This window comes from Poecilia latipinna, unplaced genomic scaffold (assembly GCF_001443285.1).
Source record: "Poecilia latipinna isolate Pla-1442-1.1 unplaced genomic scaffold, P_latipinna-1.0 Scaffold1000, whole genome shotgun sequence".
Classification (NCBI taxonomy): Eukaryota; Metazoa; Chordata; class Actinopteri; order Cyprinodontiformes; family Poeciliidae; genus Poecilia; species Poecilia latipinna.
Window position 1 is genome coordinate 181352 of NW_015113616.1, and position 13251 is coordinate 194602.

The window sequence follows — 13251 nt, forward strand, 5'->3', positions numbered from 1 at the left end:
TTTTAACAACTAGCTGCCAATTTTAGAAATTATTTAAATCTGACCTCAAATGTGCACAAACAGCATACTCTACATTATTAATAATTAAAAGAAAGATGAAGTGGAGTTAGTAAGGCTTTTTGTGACAAACATCCAACAACTTGTTAGTTGTAAAACATCCTGTAGCAACAGACAAACATGAATGTTTTTAACATATTTTATTGTTTTAAGTCAGGGATTCCCAAAGTGGGTCCTGGAGGGCCGGTGTTCTGTCAGATCAGCATACATTGTCAGATAGTCATACGCTTAGCTCAGACATGTATAGTAGTCATTACCATATGATTTTATTTAATCAGCAACATAGGATCATGACGTAGATCATCATACACTTTGTTATTAACAGTTATATGGCATCCTGACTTAGCGGTTAAGTAGGTTAATGAGTTTTACACGGGCGTGTGTTGTAGTTGACTGCAGGTGCAGCCAGACCTGCTTTAAATACACTTTGAAACCACGACAACGCATGTATATTTATCTAGTTATCATATTATGTCATATTATAAACAATTTAATGACTTATTTTCGTCATAGCTTGTTGCATATGCTGAACTGACAACTCCACTGACGGTCGGACTTCTTAATGCGCATGCGCGGGCATGCGTACTGACTGCATGTATGCTATCCTGACAGCGTATGGCTATCTGACAGAACACCGGCATCCTGCATGTTTTATTCTCTCCCTGGTTTAACGCACCTGGATCAAATGATGGCTCGTTAGAGGCCTAAGGAGAACATTGATATGCTGAAAAGATTGTTGCTACCATCAGGGAGAGATTAAAACATGCAGGATGCCGGCCCTCCAGGACCCACTTTGGGGATCCCTGGTCCAAGTGTTTCACGTACATCTAATAGTGCTGACTGGGACATGCTGATGACAATCTCTGTTTGTGTAGAAAGCTACCTATCTACCTTTATAGGTAGATAACTATCCTAGCAATAGGACAGGTAGCTTTCTAGCCATCCTAGACTGCTACCTATCCTAGCTACCTATCTAGGTAAATTTCTAGCTAGCTACCCTTCCAGCTACCCATCTAGATAGTTAAAGTTCTATGTAGCTTAAACCTAACTATCTAGCTTAATTTTTAGGTAGCTTACTTTCTAAAAAAATATTTGTCTCAATGCAAAGTTGAAAATGTCTTTGCAACTTTTCCCAGTGAGAAAGCTGACAGAATGTTTTCTTTTCAGATTTCGGCCGCACCTGCTGCTGATGAAATCAAAACAAAAAGAGCAAAGGTGTGCTAGGTTTGTCGCACGTAGCTGCCAGTTTTTGGCTTCAACAAATAACAGTGTGGAATGTGTTTCTTATTTTTCTATCACTGGTAAAGATTAGATCACTTTTACCAAGTCTTGTATTTTCTTTGTACCATGACTTTAAATCAAATCCATCTGTTTAAACTATTAACCTGAGCTCCGCGTTTTAATCTAAATCCACACTCTGATTTTCAGTCGGTAAAATAAAACTGCACTCAGAGGCCCAATTTATCATCAGTTACGTAAGTGTAACATTTCACTAAAGCAGTTGTTGTGTCTGGGAGAAGGCCTCATTATTTTAATCCACTGTTGCTGAGTTCACTGGGTTACAACACAGTTAATAGGTGCTGCTGTTTTTTGGAGCTTTTTCCACCCGCAGGCTTCAATTTTCTTTGTTTCCACCAGGAAGGACTTCAGAGAAATTTCCAAAAACAAATTATTCCCCTGAACCTTTAAACTTGTACGTCACGTCTCTGAAAATCCGTTTAGTGAAGAGACAATAATGCAGTTTTAGCTTATGTAACGGGTCTCTAATTTGGTTTGGTTTCATTAGGAAACTGATTATGTGAGGTGAGCAGGAAAATCATGTCCGTGTCTGCGTGTTCATCTACCTCCTTGGTTTATTATTTCTTGACAGATAAATAAAATAATTCTCTGTAACTTATGACAATTGGATCCTGGTTGATGTATTTGTAAGCTGTCTATTTTTCTAATTTTTTTTATAAATATGTCATGCTTTTCCACACAAACATCTCATTCTCAACTAATAATTTAATGATATTTCTCAGTAATTATGACATAAACATGTTTGGATAAAACACTCATGCATAATTCATTTTAGATTTCTGAAAAAAATAATATGACCAACAAAATAAAGCAAGAAATGCAGCATTTTTTATTTTTCCTATTTGATAATCTGAACAGATTTCTCACAGAGTTATCACACCTGTCTCATTAAAACATCTTCTAGGAAGAATACGGTCATCAACATGTCCGACTGTAGAGATGGAAAACAAAAGAGCTGCATTGCTAATTGCTGTGAATTTCCTGAACAAGCTTCCATTTGTGTCCCAGCAGACCAACAAGCGTCTCACTAAATCTGTCTTTTGACAGAGAGAGCGTCATTTATGTGCCTTCTGCAGTACAAACTGTACCTGAGCTGTAAAGAGCGACTTTCAGGCCACCAAACCACAACTTTCAGTTTGTAGAGGAAGACGCTGGAAAACACACTGTAAACTACACCTGCAGATGGCTTAAAAAACCCAGAATTAAGGTTTTGCTACGTCCCTGTCAAAGTCTGGGCTTAAATCTGATTGAGCTGTTACTCCACTCAGTATGCTAAACATGGAAAATATATAAAAAAACAGCTAAAATACACATTTTAGCTGTTAGTCTAACATTAGTGTAAAGACTATCACTAGCATGTTGTCATTTGGGTTGTCACCAATATTGACTCGCTCCATTCAGTATGCAAACAGTGTATGAGCTACATTAGCTGAAATGCTAAGGTTAGTGTTTATACTCAGGTTTTCTTTGCTTGGTATGATTAGTTTCATGATCTAAAATATGACAGAATGTAGAAGAGGTCTGAAGGTTTTCTTGCAGCACTGCCTGTTTTATGTCCACCTCAATGTTTCCGAATCCACTTCAGGACCTCTCACACTCTGCTGAGTTCAGCATGAACTCCATTTTGGCTCCTTCACCTCTGACCTTTAAGCACTTAAACATAGCCACTTTGTATCACCGACTCTGTCACTTGGAAGCTCAGGTTGTGCGAGTCCTGCAGCAGCTGAGCTTGCACTTCACTTTAACTGTAAGTGATGTGGCGGCCGGCGTCCTCAGGAAGGTTTTAGTCTCAGTCCAGGCAGGACTTGACTTTGGATGTCTTTAAAATCAATTTGCAGTCTGACACAAGTCCCTGATGTGGCTCCCAGGTGCACACGTCACACAGCTGCAGCAAACTTTCCTAACTGTCAGGAAACCAATTTTACCTGATAATGAGAGCAGCGCTTCCTGCCAATAGTCTTAAATGCTTTAATGGCATTCGGGATATGCAGAGAAGAGCCTTCAGGAAAGGAAAAGCTTTGTAGGAACAGCAAGAATTGCCTCCATTTTATACTGAATTACACAGAACAGCAGCTCAGATAGTTTTACAACAGTAACATGTTGGAAATTAAAACACTGCTAATTATCCCCCAAAAATGAATATTTTAAATATTTCCAAAAAGTCTTTAGCCTCCTTGGTATTTATTCTGGCCCTTCGGCTAAAATTGGTCCATAAAACCAACAAAGCAGAACTGAAACTGGTTGATTATTCAACATTGTTGACCTAATTATTACTAAAGAATCACAAAGTCTCCAAAGAGAGAATATGATTTTTTTCTTTCCTTCCAGTAAAAAAATAACCAGGTAAGTTTGGTTTATAAGACGGAATGAATACATGGAAAAGTTTAATTTCTAAAATACCAGAAATTTTAAATAAAATTTTGTTGGACTCTTCCAGAAAACTGGAAATTATTCGTCTTTCTGCAAGTGGATTTCTTCATTTTGTCCTAATATGTTTGTCTTACTGTCAAATGATGGCCAATAAGACAAACATCTAGTTTATTACTGTTGGTTTAACAAACTCTGGTGAGTCAAAGAGACTCAAAACTTGGCTTAAATGAAAGCCAAGAGGGTTTAATATGATACCAAATGATATATTATACATTTCTAACAAATATCCAAACCAGGAGCCTGAACCGGACGTACATCAGACTCAGAAAACAGAAATTGTCCAAAAGGGTTTTTAACTTCATGAACTTCATGAAATAAATGGACTATACATCTGGATATAATGTATCCAAGGGAACCAGCACTTTTTCATTAATACTGAGGAATTACTTACTTGAAACAAGCTCCATTATCTTGCTTAAAAGTTAGTTTTGTCTCATTTCAAGTGTAAAATTCTATTGGCAGTAGAAACTCAACTAAATGACTTGGTATGATTTTGTATTTTTGCAGTGTACTTGAATGGTTACATTGTCAATGTAAAGATTTTATTGTTATTTTGTCCCTCACTCTGAAATATTTATTCACTCTCCAAAAAGCAGCGTCCCAAACCTTGGATCAGCCGTTATCGCAATTTCCATTTTTCCGTTTTTGTCTGGTGGAATAAAGAGATCAGAGTCTCACAGTTTGTCTGATCTGGATCAGAACCGGCAGCATCGTGTCAGCCGCCGCGTCGAGGAGGGACCGCTCCTTTCTTCTTCTATCAAGTTTTCAAGTGGCGGCGGCTGAGATGGAGGGAGCGGCAGAACGAATAAAAGAGATTTAATGATAGCTTTGAGACTCACACGAGCGAACGCTTGCTCAACATGGTTTGGTTATTGTGAGCATCTTAAGGAACATTTCGTTGTCGGCGACGGTAATTATGTCCTGAAATGAACGCACTAACCAGGAGCCACACAGGTGTAAACATGCAGAGCAGTGTCCTGACGACGATGAGCCGCCGGCACACCCACGCTCAGATTAACCATCTGAATCCGTGACTCACACGAGGAAACTAAAACCCTGCTTATATACGCACAGCGCTGATGCGTTCGTTCAGCCGTCTTTCCATTTCACACCAATTTTTCCGGCGCGTTTCGGAGGCGAACATCTTTGCTTGAAGTCTCTGGATCCGAGATAAAACCGCCGTACAAGAGGACACAAGCGCTTCTGTCAGAAGAAGAAGCCTGCAAATTCTGAAATTTAGGATTTAAAGTAAGTCCCTGCTCATGTGAGCGAGAGGCTTCAAGTCCACAAACAAACGTCTCACTCTAGATGAACGTCAGAGAAAAGGGATTCTGCAGCGTTGGGTTTGCTATGATACATTTCACACCTTGAACTGAGAAGTGAAGGGAGAAAAGGAGTAAATTCAGATTTGATTTATGATTTATGTCACAGTACAGCTCAGGATTTTAATGCAGAATTGTTTGTGACACGCTGAAGATGCTGAAAATGGGATAAATTCTTCTATTAGTCGAGGTAAACATGAACTTTAACATTTAAATATGCTAACTGAACCCTTAGATCAGTTTATATCAATCATTTAAATCAAATGTCAAAATACTGGTATTGCTTAGATGTCATGTAGGGAAACATTTCCACCAAACACATCAATCTGAAGCGTAAAGAATAACTTATTATGTCGATAAATGGGGTGATTTTGGGGTGGAGTAGCTGTTTCTTCTTCATGCTGTTCACTGTGAATCAGCCGCCGTTAAAATGTTTAACAGTGTTTGATGTTCGTTAGTGGAAAAATAAACATTTAGTGTTGAAGAAATGCTGGAAGACTTCATGGGAATGAATTTAAACCAAGCAGTGAAAACTCTTCAGATTTGGATTCTGATGATCAGAACCGTCATGGCCGACAAGGTGACGCGCAGAACCACCAAGCTTAGAGATGCAATAAAAACACCAGTGTTTTTCATATTCTCTGTTAAATAAATGTTTCTAATTTTTGGTTTTTTTTGTAGAAAATTTTTCAACAAACACTTTATTTAACGTGACGTTAGTTTAAAAACGCGTTAGTTCTCCTCTCAAGCGAAGGTTTGCAGCCTCACCGTCTTTTATTACCTCTGATCCAACAGGCAGACAAAACTCAGCAACGTTTCAGTTACAGCAGCTACTTTGTGTTTCAATGCAATATTTACATTAAAACGGGAGATTTTTTTTCATTAGGTCACAAACTAACATTTTGAATATTTTCAAATATTTTAAAACTTAACAATAGAAATAACTATAAAAAAAATATCTAAGCCAATTTCCAAAAGAGTTTGTCATTTTCTTTCAAAGTTAATCAGCGTATCACCTTCTGGTGTTTTTATATAAACTGTGACATCTGTTAAGGATTTTTGACAAGTCTCATAACTTAAAAGTATTTGGTCAAACTTTTGTTTTCTCATGAATTTAGAAAGACATTTTAGATGTTTCTTTTTTTTTCAAACAAACTGATTCATCATGGACAAAGAAAATGGCTGCATTTTGATTTTTCCCATGACTTTACTAAAAGAGAAAAATTGAGAAAGACTGAAAGACATCTTTGAATGAGATTTATATGAAATATTCTGGAAAGATGTTGGGTTCAAGAGAACAAAACAAAATCAAGAACACTCGTTAACCTCTCGCATTATATAAAGTAAGTTTCAACATTTCTTTAATCGATAATAGATTAAAGTTAATGAGAAACATCAGCATGTCGACAAAGTGAAGGCTGAAGATGTGTTGATCCTAAATGATGAAACATTTTTACTATTTAGAAAAAGTCCTGATACAATCAGCCAGTATACAGGAGCATCTAAATAACCTAAAATGTTATTGAAATGTTAATTTATTCCAGTAATTCATAAATTCATTACATACAGAGTGAAACTAAAACTTTTATTGTAACGAATATTTTAAATGTTTAGTGTAAAAGTGGTCAAATTCAGACCAGGTTGCTTTAGAAACATTTACGAGACAGTTGTTCCAATATATCTGGGATCGGCTCAAATACTTAATAATTAATATTATTTTATAAATTTACTTGACTGAGACCCCAAACTACAACTAGCCATCATCAGATCTTCATATTCAGAAAATAAAACACCTTAAAATACGAGTATCCCTTATAAAAAACCCAGCAAAAGCCGCGTTGAACAAAAAGCATAACCCATCCATCATCACTCATCCCTGGCTAACTAAAACAATCAGACAAATGAACCAGAGTAAACAACACTCAATAAGAGAGGGGAGCAGGGCGAGGAGGTCGTAAAGCTGCAAACATGTTTCCAGTGAGAAAAAGCCTGTGGTGCCGTTATTCACTCCTATTAGAGAACAGAGACGCTTCAGGCTGTCGCCAGGCTTACAGTAAAACACCAGCAGCTTCTGCTAGCTTCCAGCTACAACACATGAACATCCACATTAGATTAACTCAAATTAAAAACAACCTTCTTTGTATTTTTAGCTACACTTTAATAAGTGACACTAGTGGTATTTTAGGCTTTATATACAGTATAAAAGAAGAACAAACACTTGAGTTTAATAAGTTTCAATTAGTCCAGTCAATGTGAGATTTATTGAGCCAACAATGGATCTGTAATGTTGGTACGTTACGCTGCAGTGAGCAGCTAGGAAAAGCTGTGATATTTGGGTTTTTGCCCAGTTGGACGGGTTGACAGAAAACCTAAACAACAACAAGCGAAAACAAGAGAAACTTCTGCTGCCTTAGGAGTGAGTTTTTTTAAGGAGGTATTGATCGGAAAGCAGAGAAGAGCAAAGAAAAGAGGTTCTGTGTCGAGTGAGCTACTGACTGTCGGGTCGGCTTGTGTTGAGAATGCAAAGGAAGTGACACTCGCAGTTTGTAAGTCTATTCCATACAAAGCAAGTTTTAGAAAGCCAGGAGTGAGTCTGTATTTCTGAGACCAGAGGGAGTTTTACTACACAGACCAGCGGGGTCCACTTTTTTTTGCTATGTCGGCAAAAATCGTCAAGTCAAAAGTACTTACAGGCCAGAAAATACAGAAAACGTGTAAAACCACAAAAAATTACAGGATGTTTTCTCCACTGCTCAACAATAAACAAAGCACACAAAAACTCTAATAATTTTGTTATTTATTTTAGGAAAGGGAAGTTTAAGATCCACAAAGGTTTTCAATTCTTTAGGGCTCGGATGGAAATATCAAGAGAAATGTTCTGCCTGTTTTAAGAGATAAAAACAGGATTTGTGTCACTCTCTCTTTAGAAATGCCAGCTTTTTCTCTCTTTAAATGTTTTTTACTCCACAACAAATGGAAAGGTCCAATCTAATTAGTGAATCCCTCTGATAAATTCTTCTAAACCAGAAGATGGAAAAATGAAGGTTCTTAAGTTAATATGTAATAATTGTAGAAGGATCCCTGCAGAGTTCAGTTTTGTAGCAGTGGGGGTAAACGTAGCTGCATTTATGTAAATAAACGTAGAGAACTTGATTGACGTCTTCAGTCAGAGGCTTCTTCAGATTTCCTGTAACACAGACTGCTACGAGAGATCTCTCCTGCCAACAGCCATCACCGTCTGAACTCTGAAGAATCTGAATTAATGAGTTACAGCGACATTTAATTTGTTTGATTCTGTGGATGTGGACTGGCTGGTTGACCTTTCATGACCTCTGGAAACATTTATTAATATCTTTAAAAAGCTAGCGGCACAAACTATTTTTTCTTCTTTTTGCTGCACAGATGCTTGATACTGATGTTGTTGAATTTGAAGAAGGTGGGCGGCCATCTTGTCTCGGGTCTGGTTTATCGTTGCACCCCAATCGTTGTGCCTGGTTCATGTCTGGCAGCGAGTTTTCTGCTTAATCGCCCAAAGCTAGTGGTGTTGACTTTAAATTTCTCCGACTACTTACTGCACAGTCTCTCATGTAACCAGAGTGACGAACTGAAGTGGCTCACCGTGGCTGTTGCAGCGTGAGGTCTCCACTAGCCGGCTGTCCTGGTCGTAGCACACCATGGCCTGGTAGCGGTAGCCCTGTCCGCACTCCTTGACGTCTCCCTGGACCTTCATTGCCGCGGTGCCATCGGCCCTCCCCCCCTCTGGCAGGATGCAGTCAGACCACTTCCCCACCGGCTGGGCGTTGTACTTGTCGCAGGGACAGTACTGCGTCTCGCTCAGAGGGTACATCTGCGTGTTTTTGCACTTGTCCTTCTTTTTGCTTCTCCCTGAAGAGTGAAGAGGGACAAGAGATTAGCAAAAAACATATTACAGTATTTGCTAACGTCAGTGTATCTTGGTTTAGGCTCCAGTATTAGATTATAAAATAATAAGGAAGACATTGAAGGAGAAATATTCAGCGAAATGTACATTTTGTACACTTTTGTACTTCCGTTTGGGTCCCAGCTGCTTCTAAAAACAAAGTGCTTATAAAAACCCACACAGCCGTTTTTTGGCAATAAGTTAATGACAATGACCCGTTTCTAAAAACGCCAGAATGTAACCGTAGCCCGTTGCCTACCCTAGCAACCTAATTCCCTCTGGATTTAATGTCCCTTTGGGATTGATAAATATTTTTGAAGCTGAGCTCCAGGACTCTCAGTCAGCTGGTTTTACCGCTGTATGAGCTGTACAATGGCTGCTGGAAAAGACGATGTTTAGTTGTTGACACATTATCTAAGAATGGTCTTGTGCGAAAAAAGACAAGACAAAGAAGAGCTGGAAGCAGATCGCACATGAACTAAAACAACCTGATGTTTGTCGTTACTTTAAATTCCTCCGTTCAGAGAAACTTTCTCACTCCAGCAGTCCATCATTAAGCAGCCATTTCACATGCAAATGAGGAGATGATTTGCTTTTTGACAACCTGAAATACCTTTACTTGCTTTGTTTTGTTTTTTTTTGCTGCTTAGAAAATCATTTTTATGTTTTCGCCTTGTTTATTTCCCCATCCGGAACAAAGTTGCTCCTTAATTGCATCGAAGCTGTATGCTGTAATTTGTCTGGAAACACCGCAACGACTGACAGGCAGGAGAAAAGCATACATTACGTTCCACATAATGATATTTTTTTCCTTTTGCCACCCACTTTATCAGCTCACTGCGACACGGTTGTGGGGAATTTGAAAAGATGAGGTTATATGAAATTCAATCTGGAACCAAAACCTGAAGGTTAATATTGAGTCTCTTAATGTTTTCCAAGTAATACAAGTTGTAGGTTTTGTAGAAAACGCAGAGGCTCCTAATCCGATTTCACAATGTTTTTATTTTCTGTTTGATCTCACAGATTGTCCACCTCACAGCGAGTAGAAACACTACAAAATGAGAATTAAAAATTAAATGGTGAATTAAATACATGGGGAGAATTTGAGCACAGACAAGCATCATGAGTGACATTATTACTCCTGATCCACCTGCTGTTTCTATGTCCTCAAACTGTCAATATTTTTGTTCTTTGTTCGTGAAATCAGATATGTGAGAAATTAAATCTCTCCTATTATTGCTGTCCATCTGCTTATGAAAGAAAACAATTTAAACTCTTCTCTCTTTGAAAGTTATCAACCTCTCCAAGTTTCTGTTTGCTGCTAAGTAAAGGTTTTGGATCAGCAAACCATCCTTGACCAGTTTTACTCAGGGTTTTTGTTTCCATTAAAAGGCTTTCCTGAGAGTCTCCAACAACGTTCTGATGCAGATTGATTCAGCTAAATGTTTGGTGATGCTTATTCTGGCCATAGCCTCATCTTTAGACACAGTCCACTGCTAGATCTGTTTGATAGGTTGATATCTGCTTTGAAGAGGCTCTCTTCATATTTGTCTGTCAGATCATTTTTTGAAGCTACATCAAAGCACAAATCTCCCCCTTGTCTGGGTCAATTTAGGGAACTGCAAGGTCCCATTTTGTGGCCTCTGTAGTTATTAAGCTGATCTATTATGCAACATTTTGCATGTTTTTGTTCTTCCATTTCGGTCTCTGCTGCTTCTAGAAACAACAAAAGAGATTAAAAAAAAAAAGACTTGAAAATCAAGTTAATGTTAAATTAATGAGCCGTTTCAAAAATCCTCAGAATGTAACGTCACAAATTAGCAGGCACTGCCCGTTACCTAGCAACCCCAGTGAAGCCCAGCCCGTTACCTAGCAACCCCAGTGAAGCCCAGCCCAACCCAAAGTCTTCCAGCTTGAAGACTTTGGGTTGGTAGAAAGAAGAGTAGAAAACTAAGAGTTTTCTACTCTTAATACTTCACAATTCACTGCACCATAACTGTGGTTTGATTTTTATAACTAGAAAGCTTCCAGACTCTGCTGAAGCTGATAAACAGTGTCAGATTCACTCTTTTCCTGCTGAGACGTCACTCTGAGTGGTACCTCACCGAGACTGACCTACAGAGAAAACGAGCGGCTTTGAGACGAGTTCACAGCAGCGCATTGTTCGAGCCGAATCCCCCAGTCCTCACCTATCAATGCCCTCTTTCTGGTGCGGACCCCCACACAGTCAGCTGTGCAGGACGAGAACTTGGACCAGTTGGTTAACTGGCAGTCATCCTGGCAGGGAAGCTGACAGCGCTGAGTGATGGTGGGCATGGCCTTGGCGGACTTCAGGCACTCGCTGATGGCGGCCTGCGTCCCGTCCAGCTGGCGGCAGGACACAGCTGGGACAATCAGAGGAGGTTGGGGAGAAAGAGAAAAAGTGCATAAATTAGGACATTAGTCTTTATTAGTGGTTTAAAAGACTGCTTGCCGGACATAAAAAGGTTGTTCAAGATCATGTTATGCAGTAGAATTTATTTTATTATTGAGCACAGTTAGCAGGAGCTCAGAGCAACTTCAGATCTAGCAAATAAAAAGGAGGAAAAGTTTGAGCTTAGTTGTGTTTTCACATCTGAAAGTCCAGCAGACTTGGTTTGTTTGGGGACCAAAACTGCAACATTCGTTACATTTTCAGCTGCTGTGGTTCGCATTCACACTGCACTGTGTCAAACGATCCAAACTAATTGAAAAACCTGTTCCCCTCCTCACCTGTGGTGGCGCTACACCAAGAACTACTGAGGGAAATCTGAAGAAGACCAGCACAACTTCCTTCTTCCAAAAATGTAAACAAATATTTGACCACAGCAATTTTGATCAAAATAGACCAAACTTTTCACCAAATTTATGAAATACTAGACTATTTGGTCTAGTATTTATATAGAATATAAATATAAAATATATAAAATATAAAATTTATATAAATTTTATAATATATTTTATATATTTATATAAAATATATTTATATAAATATAAATACTATATAAATATATATTTATATAGTATTTATATTTTTATTTATTTATATAGACCACAAATACTTGGTCCAAGTATTTTAGCTTAGTTTCAGTGCAAATATCTTAGCAAACTTGAAATAAGACAAAACTAAATTACAAGTAACTTTTTAGTAAGGGATAGAGGCTTGTTTAAGCAAATAATTCCTTAATATTGATTAAAAAGTTCTTGTTCTATTGGCAGATTATTTAACGTATAACAAGACATTTTCCCGTGTTACCAGTTAATTTATCAGCCAATAGAATGTTTTTTTATCAATACTAAGGAATTATTTACTTAAAACAAGCTTCTACACCAAATTACTTGGTAAGATTTTGTGTTTTTGCAGTGCACAGCTCCCCAAACTAAACAGGACTGGTGTGAATAAACCCTAAAACTAGAAAAACAGAGCGCATCTCCCCAGCTTCAACATCGTTTCACAGGCCGGATTTTAAAATACTTTTAGTTTATGAATCACCAAAGCGCTTGCAGAGAAGCGGACGCTCTCCATGCAGCAAGAGGTGCAGTGCTCATCCCTCTGGTGATTTGATTAAAAGTGTCACACATATTCCATTAACACCTTGGAAAATTGTGTCACCTTATGAAAATTGGTTTAATAAATCTCATTTAAAGAACGCCTGAACAAAAAATAAACCCGAGCTGCAAATTCAGATTGGATCTCACGGGAGGTTTAAAAACAATTACGAAAGGAGGCAGACACAAATGCGTCCACGCTTCGATTGGCTTAAAACGCCACAAGTCAATTAGCTTTTAGCTGCATCCTCCTGCTCTTTGTTCCTTCAATAAAGGGAATTGCAAGTGGTGCTGCAGTATTTCATTTTCCTGTGACGCAGACGTTCTGCAGGGCTGTACCTTTATGGAGAAATCAATCTCTGAGCACATTTTGGTCAAACCCCCGTGGGCGCTGCTCTTGGTTCGGAAAGCCTCTGTCTATCGGCGTGTGAGGTCACGTCTTATTGTTTGTGGCTTTGTGTGTTTAATGGAGCCTCTGCTGTGTCTTTCTGCCTTTAAGGTGAGAGTCTCCAAAGGTAAATATCAGGATGTAAGAGTTTCTCCTTTGATCCGAGTCAATAACAAACAAACGTGACAAAGTGTCACAAGATATAAAATTAGGGATATTGAAGTTTTGCTTTTACTGTACGGTATTTTATTCTTTAGTCTGTCCCATTT

At 38.4% G+C, this 13251-nt stretch overlaps 1 protein-coding gene across 1 annotated transcript in view; it reads right to left on the bottom strand.

The window, feature by feature from the left end:
• Positions 1-13251, bottom strand: part of thsd7ab (thrombospondin, type I, domain containing 7Ab) — a gene marked incomplete at its 5' end in the record, with an annotated part of 94211 nt that overhangs the window by 47060 nt on the left and 33900 nt on the right. The window contains 2 exons of the mRNA XM_015050594.1: positions 8727-8993; positions 11217-11411. Coding sequence (XP_014906080.1) covers positions 8727-8993; positions 11217-11411 — 462 coding nt within the window. The remainder of the gene's footprint in view (positions 1-8726; positions 8994-11216; positions 11412-13251) is intronic.